Here is a 23,378-nt window from a genome sequence, read left to right on the forward strand (position 1 = left end):
TGAAAATAAAGAACATGAAGGCAGTGTCTTTAAAATGTTTTTATGTATTCATAAACTATTTTAGAGCTTTTTCATCCCAAGGATGTTTTTACTAAAAAATATCCATGCAATGTAAACTTTGTTTCTTGTTAAACACTAAAAAGGTAAATAATCTAAGCACATATTCAAACAGGAAACACAACATTATTAACAAAGAGCAATAGGACATGACAAAACAGAAAGGAAAGTCATAAGATTGCATCAACACAAATTACTCTAACAAAGCCTTCTCTGGTTCCTTACATATATTACCTATGGAGATATTTATTATTATTGATCCTATATAAAGGCACCTATACCTTTCCATTTGTAGTCTGTAATTTAACTGGAACCAATGAGGTTAAGAACTTTTCTAAAAAGTCCATCAGGGTCCTTCTCTGCACTCGTGAGGTTGTAATTTTGTACTGATAACATAGGTTACTTCCTACGCTCTGTTCTTTTTCAAATTATAACAAATCAACATCTACAGTCTACATATTTCCAAAGTGAGTTTGCTTCAACGCTTTTTTTGGTACTAAGCCAGCTGATCAGAAATGATGGTGCATTTAGGACAAACCACATAAAAAAAAAAAAAAAAAAATACCTAGGCCCTTAACCTCAGAAAAACAACGTATGAGAGCAACCACAATTGAAATCAACAACTGATAACCACTCTGTCAAGAAAATGTCATGTTTATGAACAAAGTGACACAATGAGCAGTCCTTCTGTTTAGAATCTGTAGGCTGAGTATACAGGAAGTACACTGTACTCTGGTGCATAGTAATGTGTACAACTCAACATCTTTGTTCTTTTTAAGGGTCTTTGTGTCATGACACAGATGCACATCTTGGTGAGAATGGAATATAGCATTATGTTCAACTAAGGTTATTTCAGTAAAGCTGCTTCCACGCATGTAAAGGCTTGTTGACCATTATACTCTCAGTAGAAGTTTGTCAAAACACAAAAACCCTCATGTGGTTAGTTTTCACTGCAGTAAAAAGCTCTGCATTATATGGAATCTTGGGGGTTAAAAAGTAGATGTTTCATTCGGGTTGTCTATCAAATGTGAGGAACAGAAGATTAATATTAATGTGGTCCTAGAAACCATAGAACACACCTGCACATCTGGGGAGTGGTCACTGGAGGGGGGAATAAGGGGTAGGAAAGAGCAACTTGTTTTTTTGGCATTCCAGGTACATCACGCTCTCTCTCACTGTGGAGGGAAAACACAACAAAGATGACCATCACCCCAAAACAGATAAAAATCATACAAGCACCACATGCTGTTATCTGTAAGACACTTCTTCATATAGAGAGGAGTGTCATCCTACTGTTTTTTTTTTTAAATCCTTTTGTTGACAAACATTAATAAAGCAGAAAGAGTCTCCTGTTTGTTGTACACTGAAAAACCTTTAAATTTGTTAAAGCCCTGTAAGGGTCACCTACATGTTTTCATGAAAAAAGAAGGGGAAATGTGTTGTACTGTGTTGTCTGGTGTGCTGTACAGATTTATGGTGAGAGGCATTGGAATGGGCGGGGTTGGTCTCAGTCACCTGCTGCTACCACACGGGCGTCTTGGTGGGCTGTGTGCCGGACTGCTGCTCGCTGGTCAGGACTCTCATACCACCACAGTACATGGACTGGGTCACAGGGTCACCATAGCAGAGGAAATGCACATTAATAACTACAGACATTTACATCGTTCACATTCCCCACAACAAAAACAGCACTTGAGTGGAACAGTGGCCTTTTTGTGTAATAGCAGCAGTAGAGAGGGGGAAAAAAAAAAACCCCACAAAGCTAAAAGAACAAAGGCAACTAGACTTGCATGAATTTTCTTGAATATGTTTCACCACTCATCCAAGTGGCTTCTTCAGTTCTAAAAGACCGGTGGGGAGTTTTGGTTTTAAACTTGGAACATCTATGGGTGGAGCCCATTTGAGATTCACATGACTGGGGTCTGTTAACAACCCAATAATCACCTGCCAATTGGAGGATGTTATTGAAATTAACCTGGGTAGTGTCCTGTTTTTCTACAATTAGCAGTACTTAACAACCCATTAATGGCCAGAGCCACCAGACCCAAGGTGTAAATGGGTGGGAAACTTCTAAACCCTCTGGAACACAAGCTGGGTGTGATCAGAACCCTACACCACTGAGCGCAAACTGTACCCACAAGGACAGAAGGCAAGGAGAAGGAACAAAAACACATCAGACAAACACTTAGAACATGTGGATATCCGAACTGGGCCTTTGTCAAAAGTGCTAGAAGGAAACCCAGAACAGACAGAGAGGAGGAGAACAACAAACCAAAGAACATCATCATCCCTTATGTGGTTGGAATATCAGAAAAACTCAGGAGGATTTTCAACAAACACCATATCCCTGTGCACTTCAAGCCCAGCAACACTCTGAGGCAGAAACTTGTTCACCCCAAAGACAAAACACCTAGGCAAAAGCAGTGTAATGTAGTTTATGCAGTTCAGTGCACTGAGGAATGCACAGACCTGTATATTGGCGAAACAAAACAACCCCTTCATAAACGCATGGCTCAACATGGGAAAGCTAGTTCTTCAGGTCAGGACTCAGCAGTCCACCTACACCTGAAGGACAAGGGACATTCTTTTGAGGATAACAATGTACATATTTTAGCCAGAGAAGAGAGATGGTTTGAAAGAGGAGTGAAGGAAGCCATCTATGTAAAATTAGAAAACCCCTCTCTGAACAGGGGAGGTGGACTGAGACACAATTTATCAACCACATATAATACAGTTTTAGCATCTGTCCCCAAAAAGTTTCCCAACCATTTACACCTTGGGTCTGGTGGCTCTGGCCATTAATGGGTTGTTAAGTACTGCTAATTATAGAAAAACAGAACACCACCCAGGTTAATTTCAATAACATCCTCCAATTGGCAGGTGATGACTGGGGTCTGTTAACAACCCAATAATGTGAGTCTCAAATGGGCTCCACCCATGGATATTCCAAGTTTAAAACCAAAATCCCCACCAGTCTTTTTTGAACTGAAGAAGCCACTTGGATGAGTGGTGAAACATATTCAAGAAAATTCATGCAAGTCCAGTTACCTTTGTTCTTTTAGCTTTGTTTTTTTTGATGCCATGACCTGGATAATTGAGAATCTTCACAGACAGCAGTAGAAACCTGTAAGCCCCAACATCCTCACCTTGGTTGAGGAGTCCAAACTCGCTGTGAAAAACCCCCACCAGGTGGGAATAGCCACCCCTGGCATGAGTGTTCACTGCGCCCTGGAAGGCCTTCCCCCACACAGCTGGACCCCCTGGCTTCATCTGGAAGGTTACCAGCTCATATACCCCTGAAAATCATAAGATGTTGAGTTAAGCAGAGCCATTTTTTCCAAAAAAGACCAGTTGACTTTTTGTCAAATGCAAAGACATACGTCACATTTCAAAAAGGAAACAATTAGGCAAGACTATTTCATTATACATGATTCAGCTTCTTTGAGCTATGTAGCTTATCTGGAAATGTGACAAAGTAGCACTGCAGGAAAAATACCACTAATGCTATGACATCAAAACTTTCATCTGCAATAACAGAGAAACAGCACAATGAAGGCGAACAACAACATGAAAATTCAGTGGAAAAGGTTTCAGTAAAAAAACCAAGGCCATAGTGGGATTTATTGTTATGTAATGGCACTGAAGTGATCCCAAATAAGCCTGATTTTCCATCTTACAATCCCTGTAGAACTGAGGGCCTTGGCCAGCATTTTCTAACATAGCACTATTTCAGGTCTTACTTTACTCCTGTGCAAACTGGTTTTTGTGGCATCTAAGTAGTTAATTATGCCTCAGTTTTTGCACCCACGATGATATTAGTAACAGGACCTATAACTAATTCATTTAACATTAGAACCTGGAAGTTAAGAATGTATACTGGGCTAATTTATTATTTGATTGTCAGGGTCTTTGTCATGTTAATGTCACTAACCTTAGGTCTGTTTGATCCCACAGTAACTTTGAATGCTGTCATCTTATGTCTTTAAATCTATTAGCAAAGCAGTAACATGTAATATGTCATTGCAAAAGTACTTTTCTGTTTCTTTCTCTTAAGAGTAAATAACTGAGCTGGAAAAACAGCCAAGCTCAGTCTTATGACTTTAAATTAAAAATAAGTTTGTGCAACAGAACTGAGCATAAGCAAGGTTAAAGGTGTTTCAACAGATGAACAGCTAAAAAATAACACAAACTGAACTGGAAGTTCTATAGGGTGCAAAGTTCAATACTGACTTTCCACTCGCTACCAAGGTTTATGTACAGTGCAAAGTCAAATTCAGGAAATAACATGTACATTACACTCACCTACCCAAAGTGTAGTACACACAAAGTAACAACAGTGAAACAAGCAGCACCAAAAGTTCATGTTTAGTTTTGGACAGAATATAGTAATTGCTGTCATTTGCAGTTTTTGAGAGCTTGTTGCTCCACAGGGAGACAGGTGTGCAACTGTGTTTAAATGGTACTTAAATAATTAAATCTTAAACAAACAGTTCCATGTGCCAAAGGGTATAAATTTTCCATACCTTTCTTTGGAGGCTTCTCAATCTTACACCAGGGCACCAGATAGGTCACCTCATTGTCTTGAGAAGACAGCATGGGTATGGCTTTGGATATGTACTCGTCCATCCACTGAGGGTCCTTGCTCAGGGCTGTCCTCACTTCTGCCCGATGGGCATAACTGTCTGGAAGCCGCAACCATTAAGAGCATGTTATTTTGATGTGCACTGACACCTAATGTACTGGAAAGTATATCATATATCCTCATTTTAAAAATATTACATTCAAGTTGAAGAGAATACTTCATGGAACAATTAAGTTTATTATTTAAAAAAAATAAAACACAACAAACAAACAGATTAAAGAAATGCACCCAAACCATTTGATGTTTTCACGACAACAAATTTTAACAATATTTTACAAATTTACATCTAGAACTTTCACTTAAAGCATTACATCATGTGTTACTGTCACAGTCAAGTTCAACAAAGCAAAACAAAAAATATTTTGTTACTTACTACACACATTCTGCTTCCAGTATAAATAGAAAGTATATTAAAATAGGCTTCCATAACTTAAACTTAACATTGCGTTTTACATCTAAATTCTGAAGCAAGGGATTAAGGTAGACATATTTCCATTGCTTGATAGATTCTTTTAGGGAAGCACAATTTATAACAACCATCCATTAGTTTATCATCAATGACCATTTGTCCAGAGCTATACTGGAAGCATATGGTGTGATGCAAACAGATGTACTTTTGCAGTTTATTTATTGTGAGGGAGCTTATCTGTCCCTCACCATACTTCCAGATGTGGAAGACCTGGTTGAGCCCGCCATACTCTACACTCCAGTAGCCCAGGAGCTCAGAGTGGGCCGTGCGAAGGTGGATCTTCTCACTGGTCAGCTTCAGGAAGGCAGCGTTTTTTTCAGGCTTAATGTGGTATGTGCGGAATTCATAAAAGGTGCTGTGCTGCTGCTGGGGTCCAGTGGATATGAAGGCCCGAAGCTGGATGAACCACAAAGAAGAAAGACTGTTTGCATAAACCAGTGCCACACCAGCAGCGAGAGGACTCATTATTTACATTTACATTTATTCATTTAGCAGGCGCTTTTGTCCAAAACGACGTACATCTCAGCAAAAGTACAATTTATGCATTACGTTAAGACAAGATTATAGAGCTGAATGGCTGCTGGGGTGGAACTGCCTGTACTACTTATTACTTTTGTTTGCACTTTCTATGTACATGCTTTTACACTTGTCCATATGCCAGGATTTTTATTTACTCCAGTGCCTTCTGTCATGGCTTTGGAACAGCACAACTGAACCAGTCTGTTGCTGAAGGTGGTCCTCTGTTTAGCCAGGCTGGTGTGCAGAGGATTAACATGATCGTATATCATCATGACAGAAAGGAGTGTGTTTAGGATCCTCAGTGTACCACTTTGCCCACAGAGTCCAGCCTAGCTCCCAGGACTGAGCTATTTTACAGAAGATTTGGTTTTTCTTTTTCAGTGCAGTGATTCCTAGGCAGAGGGCTACAGTTTGACAGTGTGTCTGTGTCACTGTCACTATCACACAATAATCCCTTGATTGTTTGCTTAAGTTAATACAGAACTTTAGTAACATCCCTGCATTAATAAGAATACATATTAACGACACTACATACCACAAGTGCCAATTATGAAACCGCAATGTTGACAGGTTGGGTGAGCCCAGAAACCAATACTGAACTTCTCTATTCACAATGTTTTTTTTAACTGACCACTTTTTAAAGTCTGCCTGGGAGGCAAAATTTAACTTTCATTTATTAACAAAAAAAAATGAATTCGGAAAACTCTTCGTTAGCCAGTTTTTGCCAGGTCGTTTCAACATAACAGTTAATTTAAAAAAAAACAAGAAGTAGTAAAATAATCTTAGATATAACTATCATGTGGCGGCTACCTTTTCGTTGTGGGACAGTGACTTGAAATATCGATATGAGATGTTTTACATTTTAAACTTGATCCATCCGTTATTTCAGGTCGTTGTGCCAACTTCTCTCTCATTTAATTAAAGTCCCACATTTTCCAAGTGTGAAACTAGGGGGTTCAGTCTATAACTGCTCCGTACTTTTTAGTATATACATTTACCTCAGCTGACGAAAGAAAGATTCAGAAACGTAACGAACCTTCCCGCAGAGGCTCAAGCTGCTATCTCTCCTGAGCCTCGCGCACGTCCCCCAAAGCGCGAGCCGCAGTCGCTCCATTGTACTTTTTCTCCCGCGTGTCGGCGCGCTCGCGAACGCGGACGGTGTTTGACGGTGCTGCGTGACCAGTCGCTCGTGCACGATGGCTACGGAAGCCGAGAGTAGTTCGGATTCACGCAAAGGGGTTTCCTTCGGATACTTTTTATTTTTCTTTCCTGCCCACGACCGCCGTGATTAAAGTGCGTCTTCCATGCACGTGACCAGCCGCACTGCTCGTTCTTGCAGGAGTGTTCGCGAGCCCTTCCCGTGCTTGCGTAGTGGCCTGTATGTGTTTACACTCGAGCCCACAAATCCCCCGATCACAGATCAATACAGCCACAGAGCTCCCGGGGACTTCTTACTCTCATTCTGTGTGAAACTTTGTAAACAACCCTCTCTATGCCATATGCGGTACTATTTATTGTAAAGTGCTTAGACTAGAGAAGCTGCTTTTAAATGCCCTACATAAAACAGAGTATAATTATTCAATAAAAGTGCGATGTGCCGGGCATAATTCATGTCAGTCATGTGCATATTGACAATAATTCAATATTAAACTGAAATTATTCTGGGAGGCACGGTGTCACAGTGAGTAGTGCTGCTGTCTAACAGCACCAGAGGTACAAGAGGACATGGGTTCAAATCCCTGCTTAGTCTGTACAAAGTTTGTATGTTCTCCTTGTGTTTGTGTGGCATTCTCCTGGGTGCTCTGGTTTCCTCCCACAGCCCAAAGGCATGCTGTTCAGGTAAACTGGTGATTCTAAAACCAACCCTGTGTGACAGGGAGAAAGTGTGTTTCACTGGTATATGGATGAGTAACCCATTAAAAGTAGTGTATCTAGCAGTGTAAGTCACCTTGGTGAATAAGGTGTGTGGGCTGATAACACTACATAGAGTTCATTGGAAGTTGCTTTGGAGAAAAGCGTCTGCTAAATAAATAAATGTAATTCCGTTACGTGCTAAAACTCACACAACAAAGACATTACAGGTTTATGTGACTGATGGACTTTGCACTTTGGTGTATTTATGTGAACTTTGCTGCGTGTGCTTCTTTAGCCTGGTGAACAGTACAGCACGAACACCGTGAACATGACACAGGAAGCATAACTGGAATAAAAAACACACTTTAATGCAGTTTTAATACACTAGACAGAGCAAAGAAAACACTTACCCTCCTTCCCTCAAACCAGGGGTAACTCCACCTTAAGACCACATGGAAACTAACAACTTATCCATACTACAGGAAGGAAATAATTATTTCAGTCCTTGCCATTTTTCCACATGGAGTCCCGGGTTTTACCACTGTGATCACACTTGCACACAGGTCACACTAGTGCACGAAAGTCAAGTGTGCAGCACACGTTGCATTAATGGACTACATGTACCTGGTGGAGTGCATGAACAAGGTGCAAATGGGGAGTGGCAGGTCAGCTGTCGATAGTCAAAGTTTGCTGTAAAAGTCAGGAGCAGGACAGGAAGCACTGTGGAAGAGAGGGTATCACTGGAGGGGGGAGAAGGAGGTGGGAAACAGCAGCTTGTTTCTCTGGGACTCCAGGTACGAGACACTCTCCCTCACTGTGTGGGTGGTAAGAACAGAGTCATTAGAAACACAAGACTGGAAACACTACTCCAGATTATGATGCCCATTAACTTAGTCACAGTCACTAGTTAAATTCATACTAACAAGAAATACAAGAGGACAGTCAAAGAATAAAACCACACACAAGAGGAACACTTTTATAAGGCAGTACCTTCATTTACAGTTATTCATTTAGCTGACACTTTTGTCCTAAGCAATTTACAGTGTTAAACTACCTACAATTATTTACCCAATTATACACCTGGGTAATTTTACTGGAGCAATTTAGGATAAAAACTTTGCTCCAGGGTACTACAGATGCAGATGGGATTGTAACCTGCGACCTTTGGTTGAAAGGCAACAGCTCTAACCACTATGCTACCAGCAGCCCTTACCTTCAAAAATACTTTTGATAACCTAAGTCAGATTTACCTTGAAGAGAAGGGACTTTATTTAAAAAAAAAAAAAAAAAAAAAAACCCAAGAGAGCATGCAACACAAATTTTAATATTTAAATAATATAGTAATAAATGGCCTAAGAATAATGCATGTGCAGCACTGTGAGCGGCAGGTGGGTAGCATCTTGTGCTGTGCATGTCAAAAACTGCACACACTATATGTGTGTGTCAAAAAGACAACAAATGTAGTCTAAGACATGGCATGCGTGAGGTCATCTGTGACCCATATTGTGAGGGGAAGAGAGGAATAAAGGGCAGAGCAAAGGGGGAGATGTTTCCATCACCTGCTGCAACCACACGGGCATCCTGGTGGGCTGTGTGCCGCACAGCTGCCCGATGGTCGGGACTCTCATACCACCACAGGACATGCACTGGATCACCATGGCAGAGGAAACACGGATGTTAAACACAGACATATGTATACATCCCTCACATTCCCGACACTTCCAGTCCAACCTCCAGTAAAGAGGCCCTCACCTCGATTGAGGGGTCCAAACTCGCTGTGGAAGGCTCCCACCAGGTGGGAGTAACCTGTCTTGGCATGTGCGCTCACAGCTGCCTGAAATGCCTTCCCCCACACGGCTGGACCCCCCGGCTTCATCTGGAAAGTGACTAGCTCATACACCCCTGGACATGACACACAGATACAAAGAATGAGCAGCATGATGTCACAATGTTTTACAGCAGCCTTACAGCACCTCATCTGGAGGGGGAAGAGAAGAAAAAGAAAAAAAAAAAAAAAAAAAAGACAGCTATGACTTGGAGCATTAAAAAAAATGACAAACTGGAAAGAAGATGTCCTGCTACAAGTTCAGGCAAGACCACACCTACTCCAGGAAAAACCCATGCAATTCTGCAGAAATTCTGGAGTAGTGCCATCTACTGCTTCTACCCGAACAAATATGTGGTTCAGTGTAGGTGCAGAGAGACTGTGGTAATCCAAATGATAAGAAGTGCAGCCTTTTTTTCTACGTACCTTTCTTAGGAGGCTTCTCAATCTTGCACCAGGGTATCAGGTAGGCAGCCTCAAGATCCTGGGAGGTCAGCATGGGCAAAACCTTGGAAATGCACTGTTCCATCCACTGGGGATCACTGGCCACTGCTGCCCGCACTGCTGCTTTGTGGGCGTAGCTGTCTAAAAGATACACGGGGCAGTAAGAAAGGGGAGAGAGGGGCTCCTTATTCTGATGAGCTTTCATCATTAATATCCTTTTGTCATAATGCAGGGCTGTGGGGGTCTGGCACCTATCACAGAAATAGGGCAGAAGTGTAAGATGTTTCAATTTCACACAAAATCCCTCCACTTGTACTTATGTACTTATTTTTGATTTTGTACATCTTAGGTTGTGAAAGACGCAAAAAATATTCTGTAATTTGATTATTTGCATTTTTTGACATCAAGCTCGTTGGCATGCATTCCTCTTCAGTGGGCCTACAAATTCTGAGGAGAGGTAAGTAAAAAAGACAAGTTCTGGATAAAGCATCATGAAAAACGTTAATAGCGAGGAGTAAAAACTAGTGTAAAACTTGCAAAGTTTTTTTTTGTTTAAATTGTTAAGGTTATTTCGGCTCAGTTTTTAAAAACAACTCATATCTCATCTCACAAACGTAAGATAATTTGGTAGTTCACTGTGAAAGCCATCTAAAACAGGGGACACCTACAGACTTTTGGCTTCTGAAATGTGTAGGACACATTTTCTGTCACAGGAACTCCGGTTTCTTATTACATCACTTTTTTTTAACCGCTTTGGTACTCAGATTTATTTAGTTGTTTCAATGCAAATCTATAAAGCCATTGTCTCACTACATAGAGGCATTTTAAAAAATTGGTTATGCTATGAAACATCACTATTTGTAGAAAGTAAATAATTTATTTTTCATTGGTATTTAATGAAGGAAATCAAATTAATTGCTTAATTGGTATATTGTAAAATAACATTTTGTTTACCAAGTGTGCCCTCTATATTATGAGGATAAGAGCTCCGGATTTTCATCACATCACTTTTCTTTTTACTAGATTAATAAGCCCAAACCCAACTGAGAACATTTCCCCTGAAACATGTGTATACTGCTGGGGGAACCAGAAGCACAGAATGAAAACAAAGGGAACATGTAAATTCCACACAAACACATGCAACTGCAACCCAACGGACCACCATACTGGCCATGGCCTTTCATAATAATTACTTCAAAACGTCTACACATGACCTCATGCGGATTTACTGGAATTAATGTCCTAAGATAAAAAGAAATGTCATCGTTTTCTTTCGCAGCTGCATCAGCAGCCCCGCATCCACTTCGCCGTCTCTCACCGTACTTCCAGATGTGGAACACCTGGTTGTAGCCACCATACTCCACAGTCCAGAAGCCCAGGAGCTCAGAGTGGGCCGTGCGAAGATGGATCTTCTCGTTGACGAGCTCGAGGAAGGCTGTGTTGTGCTCAGGCTTGATCTGGTACGTGCGCAACTCGTAGAAAGTACCGTGGTGCTGCTGGGGTCCGATGGAGATGGACGCTCGAAGCTGGAAGAGCCAAAGAAGAACAAACAGCGCCATCTACAAGTGCCTCTGCACTGCTACCACACAGCGACGTCCTTCGCAAAGGAGCCACTTTGCAAGCTATTGCTCGAGAAAGCGCCGAACTGAAGGTTTTGCTGCTGTTGGACCCTGAGAGTTAGTGACTTCACATTAATTAATGATTAATGTATCCCGTATCTCCATGGCATGGATGGAAAAGACTGCACCGCTGTGTGTGTCAGTGACACGAACAGTGGCCAAACAAACAAAGTACCACAGCACAACTGATTCCAGCTGTCAGAGCTCCATAACCAACCAAGGCCTCTATTCACTGAGGGCAGAAAGTAAGAGGATCCCGGCGTACTGCTCTGCTCCGTCCACCACAACACAAGCACATGTCTGTCCTGTTATATTATCCGCTAATTCGAATCCTAAATTTAATTATTTAAAAAAAAAAAAAAAAAACCGCGCTAAAGTATTTAAAAATCCAGATAATAAGCCACACTTACCTGGTTCACCTGTCTTGCAAGGCTGAAGCAGTTCCGAAGCGCATTCCTCGTCAAAAACATCGTAACGTTCCCTTCACTGTTGACGACTTTGAATCGCTTTACATCAATTCGCATCCGCAGTCGCCCGAGCTGCTTCCGTCAACGACGGAAGCCGAAAGGAGGACAAGCTGTACCGAGCTCAACCCGCTTCGCAGGACTTCACTACCAGCCACTGTGTCCCTTACATGTGTGTCTCTTGGAGTCTCCAGCGGACACTTGATATTTCCCCGAGTTTTATAACAGGTTAAAATATTTGAGGAGTGACATTCCGCCGAGATTCTTGTTGGCTCTGGTTTTTCTCCCACCGCCTAAAGACATGCGTTTTGGATTGGTGGCTCTACACTTGTCACCTTGTGTCAACTAAAATACTACACTAATCAAACATCCTTTGTTAAAAACGTCTGCTAAATGGATAAAATACATGTAAATATTTGTTTGTACAATTTACATTGTACATTTATCACAGAGACACTTTTTACAATTTACTGTACATTTGTGTGTGTGTGTGTGTGTGTGTATTTACATGTATTTATTTAGCAGACACGTTTCTCCAAAGTGACTTCTAATGAACTCTACGTGGCGTTATCAGCCCACACACCTTATTCATCGTGGTGACTTACACTGCTAGATACACTACTTACAATGGGTCACTCATCCATACATCAGCGGAACACACTCTTTCTGTGTCACTCACACACTATGGGGGAACCTGAACAACATATCTTTGGACTGTGGGAGGAAACCAGAGCACAGGGAGTACAAGGTGACACATAAGTCACTGTAAGGAAAACTGCATCAACAACAGAGGAAGAGGTTCAGATATAGACACAGGATTTTCAAAGCACAATTTATGGATTAATGACTCTGGCCAGTCAGTTTAACTGAATAATGTGCTGTTTTGAGGTTAAAACAAAGATTTATATCTCACAAATGTAACATGGTTTGGTAGTTCACCAAGTATTAACTCAAAGCATCTCAAGAGAAGATTTTTCACTCACAGGTCTGATCTTTACTTGAACTTTCTTCTACGTGCCTGTTACTCTGGCTCCTCGACTGAAGAACACAGTTGGGATCAGAGGTGTGTTTCTAACTGGATTTGTACGTAACTCCAAAGTCAGCTGCAGCCACTAAGTCACAATCAATAAAACCCACACAAGACAAATGCTTATCTATTTATTCACAGGTTGTTAAATGCTGGGTGGTGATGTTCCGGAAGCTGTCGAGGAAATACTGCGCTGTACTACTGCTCACCAGGATCCATCGCTTTTGCTCCTCAACAGAGGCATTTTTAAAAACTGAAGAAAGCACATTTAAAATAAATAAATGTTCGGACCGTCAGAAATTTCCAACTGAGATGTTTTTGACACGAAGAGCCAGCGCACTTGTTTTCGTCAGCTAGGTGCTGGATGATTAATAAGTAGGCGATTCATGGCTGCACAAAAACAAGGTAAAGAAAATAGGTGAATTAACCCGCAATGATGCTAAAAGCAGCAACAACAGAGGCCTTTAATGCTATTGATGGTCCTGGGTTTAATTCACACCCAGCACTTATGTATCCAGTGGCACAATGAATATTTACCCTGTATTGTGATCTATAACAGTCTGTTTACGTTCTCATCTGTCTCGACTCGCGATCAGCAAAATCTGCGCTGGCTGGAATGTTCATCCCTCAATAAAGAAAAGGAAACAATAGCAGGGCTGCGCTACGCCCACAGCTGGCAGCCAGCTCCGTCCAGGGGGCCGCGGTCCAAACGTCCACCATGCAATGAGGACTTTATTCCCCGTTTCACGTTTGCACTGTTTTTTTTTCACATGGAGATGCCACGCATCCACAGTTCATACACAAAGGCTTTGAAAAGTAAATACGTTTGTTTTGATTGTGCTGGAGGTTTGGGGGACGGGGGTGAATACTTCAAGGGTGGAGTCATAACATCGTGACGGCGGGTGCTGGACTTTGGCGTGCGGTAAACGTGGTGTGCTGTCAGGTGTGAAAAGGCCCCGCTCCTCCCATCCTGCCCACACAGCGAGACCGGGAGACGGACGGGAGCGCTGTCCTGCTCTGCTGAACCATGGCTGGGAAAACACTATTCCTGTGGCTCCTTCTCCTCCTCACCGCAGGTAGGACACACACCTCATCTCTGCTTAATCCTGCTTTCCCTAAGTCCACCTTCCGACTTATGCAGTTTATTTATTTTTATTAATTATTTAATTAATCAGGCGTCAGACTCAGTGCAGGGGCGGACGAAGCGTTTCAGAGCGTGAGCTGGTCGTGGGACATAATGTCAGGGGGCTTTATGACATTATAAATCACCACCAACTCAATCTTGTTTCAGATGCAAAGGAAAAATCCCAGCGGTACAGAAAGGTGAGATGCCAAGATGTTGCCCGTCACCGCTCAGCGGTAATGGACATGCAAAACTTTGCTTTTCCGTAGCGTTACTTGAGCATGTCGACCCAGCTGACTTCATTTACGTTTGTTCATTTATCAGACACTTTTCTCTAGAGTAACACACAACTTAGTAAGTAAGAGTGCATCAGCAACAGATGAAGAGCTTTAGACACAGACACAGGATTCTTGAAGCACAGCTCGTTTGTCTGATATCCGGGTTGTTGGTTCACATCCCGCAAGCAGCTGCCTATAGAGGTGACATTTACATTTATTCGTTTAGCAGACGCTTTTCTCCAACGCGACGTACATCTCGGAGAAAATAGTTTGTGCATTAAATTAGGAGAAAGAGACGTAGCTGCAGACGTGTGACTCTTAAGTACAGTTGGTTTGTTTCCTTCACCATATGAACATTCAAAGAGCGAATACATAGATAATCATAGCAGATGGTGTTGGACTCATATATTTGTGCTTTATAAAGTGCTCTCTCTGCCACTGCATTGGCAGCCCTTCTGCGGGGACATGACCGTGGCCCAGGCGTGTCCTCTGAACTACTCCCCTGTGTGCGGCACTGATGGAGTCACCTACCCCAACGAGTGTACGCTCTGCGTGCAGAGGCTGTGAGTACCGCCCCTACCCTCATCTCACCTTCCTCATCCTCACACCCGTTTCGCACGGTTCGACTCTCAGTGTGGCTCCTCGAGCTGTTCCGCACAACCGCAGCTGCCGAGCGCCCGGGATTCGGACAGCAGGAGGCAGCAGGGAGCCCGGTGCTCGCAGAACTGCCCTGGTGACCCAGAGAGAACCTAAAGTCTGTGGGGTCAGTAAATGTCCATCTGCACACATGGACATATTACATGCCTGTAATATCTGACACTTTATGATTGACCATTGCGACACTTTTTGCTAAGGAACCAAATAGCGATTGTATTAGTAGGAAATCAGTAGTTGGAGGAGACTGCATGCTCCATTCTTTCAGTCTGCAAAGGACATTTCTAGTTTTCATTGAAAGTCAAAGTAGGTTGTTTTTAGTCTGTTTTCCTGTACTGATGAGATGAATGGTGTGATGTTAAAAACTTCAAGCCTAAAAAGGGTCATGATCAAGGATCTATGTTTTTGCCATCATTTTCTTCATAGCTAGTGCCAGGATCAGCATACAATTTTGCTCATTGATAGGAGAGAATCTGTCTTATTACAGCATAATGTAAGGTTAGTGAGGTGGTAAGTATCATATAAATGATACCCTTTTCAGTAGTTATTTTGGAATATCTGATTTCATTTAAAAAAAATAAAAGCAGACATTTATTTAAATTAGGCTAATTATTTCTCAGACGGGGGGAGGTGCGGTGGCGCAGTGGGTTGGACCACAGTCCTGCTCTCCGGTGGGTCTGGGGTTCGAGTCCTGCTTGGGGTGCCTTGCGACGGACTAGCGTCCCGTCCTGGGTGTGTCCCCTCCCCCTCCGGCCTTACGCCCTGTGTTACAGGGTAGGCTCTGGTTCCCCGCGACCCCGTATGGGACAAGCGGTTCTGAAAATGTGTGTGCGTGTGTGTGCGTGTGTGTGTGTGTGTGTATTTCTCAGAGGAGCGTGGTGGCGCAGTGGGTTTGGCTGGGTCCTGCTCTCTGGTGGGTCTGGGGTTCGAGTCCAGTTTGGGTTGCTTTGCGATGGACTGGCGTCCCTTCCTGGGTGTGTCCCCTCCCCCTCCAGCCTTGTGTTGCCGGGTTAGGCTCCGGTTTGCCACAAACCCGCTCAGGACAAGCAGTTTCTGTCAATGTGTGTGTAATTATTTCTCTGACACCTCTGCTAATTAGTTTGATGGCAACAGAAAAATTACACTAAGTCATCTGAATTAATATTTACTTCTTATGGATTTCGCTGTGCGCTCATCGGGGGTGACTATGGTAAGATACTGTATAGTGCAGTGGCCTTCTTGGCTTTGACCCATAAAAAAAGCAGTTCACCTGTAGCGTAAAGGAGCAGCTCAGGGCGTAAATGTGTGTCGACTGCAGTGATTCACTGTGTAATGAGTGTCTCCCTCCCAGGGAAACCAATGCTGACATCTTGATTGCAAAAGAGGGGCGGTGCTGAGGACTGATGATTCGCTTGCAGGAGGAATGATATCGTCGTGGGCATTGGTCTCATTCCTTCGTTCATTTACAACCGAGTTGATGGTAACACACACACACAAACAATGGCACACATCTACTATTTCACCTGAATCTTTTGTAATTCAATGATTTAATGGTATAATCAGTGTGCTGTGATGGACTTAACTTGTACGGCAAAGCAGACTTCAGTTCTTTAATTTTTTTGTCTTAGTGAGATCTAGTGGTATAGTAAGTGAAGGCCAAACTTTTATAAAACAGGAAATGAAACTTGTATTTAAAACATTGCTGTTTATGTTATGGGGAAGAGGATTGACATTTTTGTCTTAAAACAACTTTTTTTTGTATAAAAATAACAAAATATGGATTAATATGGACATAAAGTGTTTTCTTATTGCTCGCTAGTCAGAACTCATCCATTAATATTACTAAAAATATTGAGTATACAAAACTATATCAACAGACAGGGATTAGTGTGGATCTTAAATATGTATTACATGTAAAAATGTGTACTTTTTTTTTACACTTTTCAGACCTATGCAAGTAGTTAAAGAGTTAAAGAGCGAGGCACAGTGAAAACCACCCAACATCAACGTCACTACATAATTTCAGAGTTATCAGAATTAATGGGGAAATAGTTATGTACCTCTATAATATCTTGTGTAATCGTTACAACTGAATAAATGACAAGAAACATGGACTTATGTAGTAAGTATGTACAATGCAATGTATGAGTACTGATGAAAGGAACATTACTGGTCCGCACTGACTATTTTTGCATGTAATAAATGACACCAGCAGGGGGCGCTACGGGGTTCAAGCGGTGCCAAGAACTGACGCCGCTTCACCTCCGCGCGAGAACTTTGTCTCGATTATTCAGCCTCACAGTATGTTTTTTTTTATTTAACAATTCGAGTACTCACAATACAAGAACACTAATACAGAACAATCAAACCTAGTCACGGGGGAGCAAAAAAAAAAAAGTAAATAAAAATAAATACTCAAATGACAAAAACACTCCAATAACCAAAAATATTATAGTAACTTAGTCTTAATTGCCTTCTTATTATAACACACCTCAGTAGTCTTTGTATATTGTTTAAATTTTTCAAGAAAAACGCAAAATATAGGTTTTTTATTCGCAAAATTGGAGCAGAGTTGAGGCGTGTGTCACACTCTTTTTCTTCCCCCGAACACTCCAGGATCCGCTATTACAGAGCGGTGTCGTGTGTCACACCGTGATACTCTTTCTTTGCCAAACTGTTCTCCCCCACCCCAGTACTAGAGATAGGTGACGTGTGTTACACTGTTCTCCTTCCCCCGGAAACTCCACGATCCCCTATTACAGAGCCGTGTCGTGTGTCACACTGTTCTAGGTCCCCTCAGAAACTCGATTTATAGCGTGATACTCATTGCCACACTGTTCTCCCCCCTTGGAAACCTCAACAGTGCTACAGATAGGTGTCGTGCGTTACACTGTTCTCCTTCCCCCGGAAACTCGAATACCCGCTTGTCACATTGCTTCCCTTCCCCCGAAAACAAATGCATGCCGTTTGATCAGAAAAGCTAACAATGTTCGACAGTTTCAAGCACAAAGTTGGCGAGGTTGTCCTCCCCGGGGACGTGTTTTCTTTCGCCTCGCTGGCGCCGGACAGCAGGGTGGAGAAACTCATCTGTGGACCCGGACTCCGCCGGAACGGGGACGAGGTGCTCGTGTGTAAAAGCGGCGTCCTGCGCCACAAGCCGCCGAACCTGTTCTGGGTCGACTCTCAGCAGAGACGGGTAAGGCGGGTCTGAACACGGCGCGCTGCCGTGTCCTCCTGCTAATGAAGTGTTTGTGTCAAGAGCCGACATCGAGCACGGGCTCGCTCACGAGCACCGGGACTGGTGGGAGACCAGAGTTTGACTGCCACGTGCGCGCGGTGGCACACACACACGGGGGACTGACTCTAGTCCCGAGTAATTGTTAAACCTGGTTAATTAATATTCCTCCGCTTAAATGTCAGAAACTCTCCGTTCCGCGCACACACACATTGTGACACATACAACACACGTCTCCGTTCCGACATTGACCCGCGTTACTTAAGTCTGAGCGGGAAATGTGTTTAATGTAAATAGTTGGATTATGGGTAAATTGTAAATAACGTGTTCAACCACTGGGGGCACTTCTGGGGAAAATAATGGGGTGACCGTGTTTGGCGGTGGGAAAAGGAAAACCCCGGGGGTGTTAGTAGGGTTGGGGAGGCTGGCTTCAGTCTCAAGTTGAGGCAAAGGTCCTTGAGGAAACTTGGTTGTCGAACCTGGGCCCTCCCCCGTTCAAATAGAATGTTCACAGTGACTGCTATTTGGGGGTCATCCATTGAACTGCGCTTCTATATGATTTACTTGTGTTGAATGTAAATGGTGTCTGTTCAAGGAGTTGCTGATGAGGGACAGCTGGTAGTGTAGTGGTTACAGCTGTTGCCTTTGAAACCAAAGGTCACAGGTTCAAATGCCTTCTAGCTGTAGGACTCTTGAGCAATGTACTTACCCTAAAATTGCTTCAGTCAAATGACCCAGCTGTACAATGGGTAAATAATTGTAGTTATTTTCACATTGCAAGTGGCTTTGGAGAAAAGTATCAGCTAAATGAATGTAAATGTACTCTTGTGAACGTTTTCTACCCTCCCCAGTACGTCCCGGCCAAGGGCGAGAGCGTGATCGGCATCGTCACGACCAAGGTGGGCGACACCTTCAAGGTGGACGTGGGCGGCAGCGAGCAGGCCTCCCTGTCCTACCTGGCCTTCGAGGGCGCCACCAAGCGGAATCGGCCCAACGTCCAGGTGGGTGCTGAGCTCGCAGCCCAGCGATGTTTGGCTGTTTACAGCGATTTATTTGTGGACGCAGTACAGCGGCTGGGCCTCCTTATGACTTGATACTCTGCACTGTAACTTGCAGCTCCAGTTCCTTAACAACTGCACTCCCTACAGGTCATTTCTAATACCAGCAGTCTTTCCGAGATGTAGCTTTCTCTCACACCTGTGACGTTTTGAGCCACAGGGCCCTTTGCCTGGTTAACGTGCACTGCTGACCGCCTGCTGTGACCCCCTTGCAGGTAGGGGACCTTGTGTATGCCCAGTTCATCATCGCCAACAAGGACATGGAGCCCGAGCTGGTGTGCATCGACAGCTGCGGCCGCGCCAACGGCATGGGGGTGTTCGGTACTGACGGGCTGCTCTTCAGGGTGTCTCTCGGGCTCGTCCGCAGGTGGGTTTCAAGCATGCCTTCTGCCCCATTGTGTTGGTAAGGAGGTGTTTTGTAAGCCCTGGAAACAACCCAATGTATTTTTATAAGTTTGAAGAGCTATATCTCTCACCGTGTCCTTAAATGCAGACAAGGGCTGTAGAAGCTATTGGCAGTCTTGCTGTACTGACCACCGATGATGGGGTTTCCTCCTGACATCCTCAGGTTGCTGGTGCCACAAAGCGAGATTGTGAAGGACCTGGAGCGGCTCTTCCCTTTCGAGATGGTGGTGGGAATGAACGGGCGCGTGTGGGTGCGAGCACGAACAACGCAGCAAACGCTCATCGTGGCCAACCTCTTGGAGAGCTGTGAGAACATGACTGCAGAGCAGCGCAAGGCGCTTTTCCTCCGCGTGGCTGGCGGATGTCCTTGAGTGGATGGACCCCCGCGCTGGGTGGGCTGCCCGAGGCGGGAGCGCGGGGGACGGAGGGCATGTCAGCTGGATGCCGTCCCTGCAGGGCGAAGCTGTGCCGACAGATGGCCTCCCCCCCCCCCGCCTTCAGTCCCGTCCGTCTCCAGGAAACGTGCAGATGTGTTCCAGAGTGGAGAACCGACAGCGCTGCTGCTTCCTGTTCCTGACGTCTCACTTTCAGAATTCTCTGGGAGACTGAAACGAGCGGGACGCTACTTCCTCATCCTCCCCTCTCTTTTGTAAAGGTTTCCTTTTAGTGTTCTAAGGGTGTTTTTTGTACATTTTCCCAAATAAATCTTGTCTCTAATGCTACGTTTGAAATGGTTTATTATATTTATGGTACACTTTCCTCTGACGTTAAGCTACTTACACATTTGTACAGCTGGGTAATTTTTATTGTTTCGGTACCATCATAAAAGGTACTACAGTACCTGATAGGATTTGAACCTGGGATCTTTAGGTGCAAGGGGGTAGCTTTAACCATTATGCCACCTGCTGCTGCTGGATTTGAGAGTAAGGTGTAGAACAATCTATATGCTATGATTTTTACACTTCAGACATTTATTTACAGTAAGGATTTGTTATACTTTTTCAGGATGTCTATTTCTGTTGGCTCTTTGTGTACAGTTAGCTCCTGAGGGCCATTGTCCCTTATGCTGTTTTACCAAACCCGGAGGCTGAGTTACAGTCGTAGTGTGATGGAAAAGACAACTGTGGGACTTGTATGCCTTTGAAAGGCGTGTCTTTCATCAGAAGCCAGCAGCCATTTGTGCTGAGACAAAGGAGTGGAAATCTCTTGGGAATCCTCATTTGTACAGCCAGCGCAGTTCAACCAGAGGAGAAGGACTGCAGCGTGACACCAATGCCCGCCCGGCAAGGATGCTGTTTTCCTTCTCGTTTTGCATTGTCTGACCTCCCTGGTCTCGACTGCAAACAGATGGGACTGTTCCATCTGTATTGTTATCTTTTCCACAGGTGGTTACTAGCAGGACTTATTTAGGTGTTCGTTCCTCAGTGCCAGCGGTGAGGAGGAAGAACGGTGTTACGAGGAAGTGTAATAAAAAGCAGAATAAATCGCCTTAACGGCATGAGCAAAACAGCCGAGAGGTAAAATCAGTTTGAAATAAACATCTAAATATCCCAGCTGTTTAACTTCCTTGTTTTGTTGTCGTGTTCAGCCTGCTTTGTGAAATGATTGTATGTTTCAATACACTTCTTATATCAAATGTGTAGCATTTGTCACAAAGCAATGGGACATTTAGTATGATGTAATGGAATTTGTGCAAAAACATGGTAAGCTGGCCCCTTACGTTGAATAAGGATTACCCTCCTTGGTTGCTACCTGTAGGAAAAAAGACTGAATAGCGGGAGATAGGACAAGATATTAACTTACAGAACTGGAAAACATTATGGGTTCAGATAATCTTTAAAACAAGAATGTGAGTTATGAGAAGTGGCCTGGTTTCCATCATTAGTATAGTGATCAGGGTCATAGCCTTGCAATAAGAGGGTCTTGGGTCTCAATTCCATGTCCTGTGCAGCACTCTTGATCAAGTACTTTCCCCTAGTTGATACATTAAAAATGGCTCACCGAGAGGCTGAGTGCAGACCTTGATCAGGAGAAAACAGCAGTTCGATTCTTCAAAATTAGCGTGAACGTTTTTGAACCAGGATGAAATTGTAAAAAAGAAGGAAAGACTAACACTAATGGAGTCTCTACCCTTGTTGTACAGGCAGCCGACTTTTGGACCTACCGCAGGACACCATTAAGATAATTAGAGGTTTTTTTTCTCATCAAGGAGCAGTAAACGACAAAATAACGACCGGAACGTGGAGTGTGTATGCGTGTGGGAAGGAACAAGGTCTCACACATGTTTTGCATTAAGTGTATATGCTCTGCGGTCCTCTGAAGCCCATGTTTCCACCCATGGTGAGACAGATTACTTCTCCTTCACTTGAAGGCATGGGTGACCGGGCCTGTCGCTGTCAAACCGAGAGCCACCTGTCCTGGAAGATGGAGACCACGTGGGCCTGGAGGTATGCGGGAAAGCCCATTTGTGTAAATAAATTATGAAATCACAAAGGGGGTGGGGACATAGCCGATTGGCCCGCGCTCCTTCCTTAACCGATGAACTCACTCGGGGCCGTGCTGGTCAATCTGGGTGGTTCCTATCGTCAGCTTCCTTTCTAGGATTAACTGTCTGAAAGCCTGACAAAGACTTCAGCGCATGTTACTTGCAGCTGTGTAGAGCCCTCAGCCGCGTTCCCTCCGAGGAGTCAATAGTGCAGTGTTCATTCCCTCCGTACGTACACCATATGGAGGGACGCGACCACCTGCCTACCCGCTTCTTCACCATTATGACTCATTTCCATTCTCCTACACCAAGAGTTTTTGCTGTCCGCACAACAAATGACCGTATCAGCCCAGGCTGCCCAGACCGGGGAGACTGCGCTCATGGAAGAAAACGTAGGGATCGACAGCAGGAGGCCCCGATTCGTCTCACTCAGCAGAAGGGGCCTCCCGTTCTTGGCGTTCCAGTACGGAAATGTTAAATGCAAACTCAGCTGGACTCGTGTTGAGCCGCGCCCCCCCGCTGCCACTCGTCTGTGTCTGTGGGGAGAGACGAACTGCCGGCATGCTGCACGAGCACTAGGGATAAAGAAAAAAGGCGCCAGGCAGCAGCTGGCCGTGTAAACAGCCCGTTTTGAGTCTTAACCGTCTGCATGCGGATGCCAAGCCATTGAAAAACACCTTGGTTTGAGAAACCAGAGCTGAGCTGGCAGAACTGATGACCTGTTGCACAACTATGTACTAAGAGCGCTCTCCCTTGTAGTGTTCCTGGGTATCAGGTAGTATGAAATGACGCTGCAAGTGAACCTAACTGCGTGGGTAGCTAGTGACCAGATTCAGCCTGTTGGACACGGCGATCGGTCGCTCTCTGGGAAAACACATCCTATGGGGCAGTTCCAGTCCCCAAGCCCACCCACCATCCATGGCCCAATCCCTGCCGTTCAGCCCATTGCCCACACTCAGTGAACCTGCCTTCATGGCTCTCCTAGGACCTGGGCAGTAAAGGCAGTGCATCGAGGGCCACCACAGCTATGCCAAGGAAAATATTTTCTGGAAGGAATCCACCCTTATAGTTCCACAGTTGTGAGCTGGAGATAAATTCCTCGACCACAACGCAGTTTGAAACGAGAACGATTCCTCCAGTTGGGGCTTCTTTATACATCGGGGCATTTTCTGCGACCGATGTGGGGTAGATGGATGAAGCTGAAGTTCATGAACATGTCCCCGGTGTACATCATTCACAGC

General features: G+C 44.0%; 4 protein-coding genes across 4 annotated transcripts; 2 read left to right on the forward strand and 2 right to left on the reverse strand.

Moving 5' to 3' along the window:
- Positions 1 to 256: 256 nt before the first annotated feature.
- Positions 257 to 7,041, reverse strand: LOC108938770 (protein NipSnap homolog 3A-like). Its single transcript, XM_018759657.2, has 6 exons — positions 6,724 to 7,041; positions 5,357 to 5,564; positions 4,581 to 4,739; positions 3,204 to 3,353; positions 1,573 to 1,659; positions 257 to 1,232 (listed from the first exon to the last, which is right to left on the reverse strand). The coding sequence occupies exons 1-6, from the start codon at positions 6,799 to 6,801 to the stop codon at positions 1,156 to 1,158; spliced, it is 759 nt and encodes a 252-aa protein (XP_018615173.1). The 5' UTR covers positions 6,802 to 7,041; the 3' UTR covers positions 257 to 1,155.
- An 876-nt stretch (positions 7,042 to 7,917) lies between these two features.
- On the reverse strand, positions 7,918 to 12,003 carry LOC108938733 (protein NipSnap homolog 3B-like). Its single transcript, XM_018759582.1, has 6 exons — positions 11,840 to 12,003; positions 11,129 to 11,336; positions 9,793 to 9,951; positions 9,294 to 9,443; positions 9,101 to 9,187; positions 7,918 to 8,355 (listed from the first exon to the last, which is right to left on the reverse strand). Exons 1-6 carry the CDS (start codon positions 11,951 to 11,953, stop codon positions 8,279 to 8,281), a joined length of 795 nt encoding a protein of 264 aa, XP_018615098.1. The 5' UTR covers positions 11,954 to 12,003; the 3' UTR covers positions 7,918 to 8,278.
- A 1,864-nt stretch (positions 12,004 to 13,867) lies between these two features.
- Positions 13,868 to 16,363, forward strand: LOC108938747 (probable pancreatic secretory proteinase inhibitor). The gene is made up of 4 exons (XM_018759593.1): positions 13,868 to 13,996; positions 14,212 to 14,243; positions 14,772 to 14,884; positions 16,306 to 16,363. Exons 1-4 carry the CDS (start codon positions 13,948 to 13,950, stop codon positions 16,349 to 16,351), a joined length of 240 nt encoding a protein of 79 aa, XP_018615109.1. The 5' UTR covers positions 13,868 to 13,947; the 3' UTR covers positions 16,352 to 16,363.
- A 1,281-nt stretch (positions 16,364 to 17,644) lies between these two features.
- On the forward strand, positions 17,645 to 20,439 carry exosc3 (exosome component 3). Its single transcript, XM_018759584.2, has 4 exons — positions 17,645 to 18,150; positions 19,041 to 19,190; positions 19,463 to 19,614; positions 19,816 to 20,439. The coding sequence occupies exons 1-4, from the start codon at positions 17,941 to 17,943 to the stop codon at positions 20,021 to 20,023; spliced, it is 720 nt and encodes a 239-aa protein (XP_018615100.1). The 5' UTR covers positions 17,645 to 17,940; the 3' UTR covers positions 20,024 to 20,439.
- Positions 20,440 to 23,378: the final 2,939 nt, after the last annotated feature.

This window comes from Scleropages formosus, chromosome 5, assembly GCF_900964775.1.
Source record: "Scleropages formosus chromosome 5, fSclFor1.1, whole genome shotgun sequence".
NCBI classification, from domain to species: Eukaryota; Metazoa; Chordata; class Actinopteri; order Osteoglossiformes; family Osteoglossidae; genus Scleropages; species Scleropages formosus.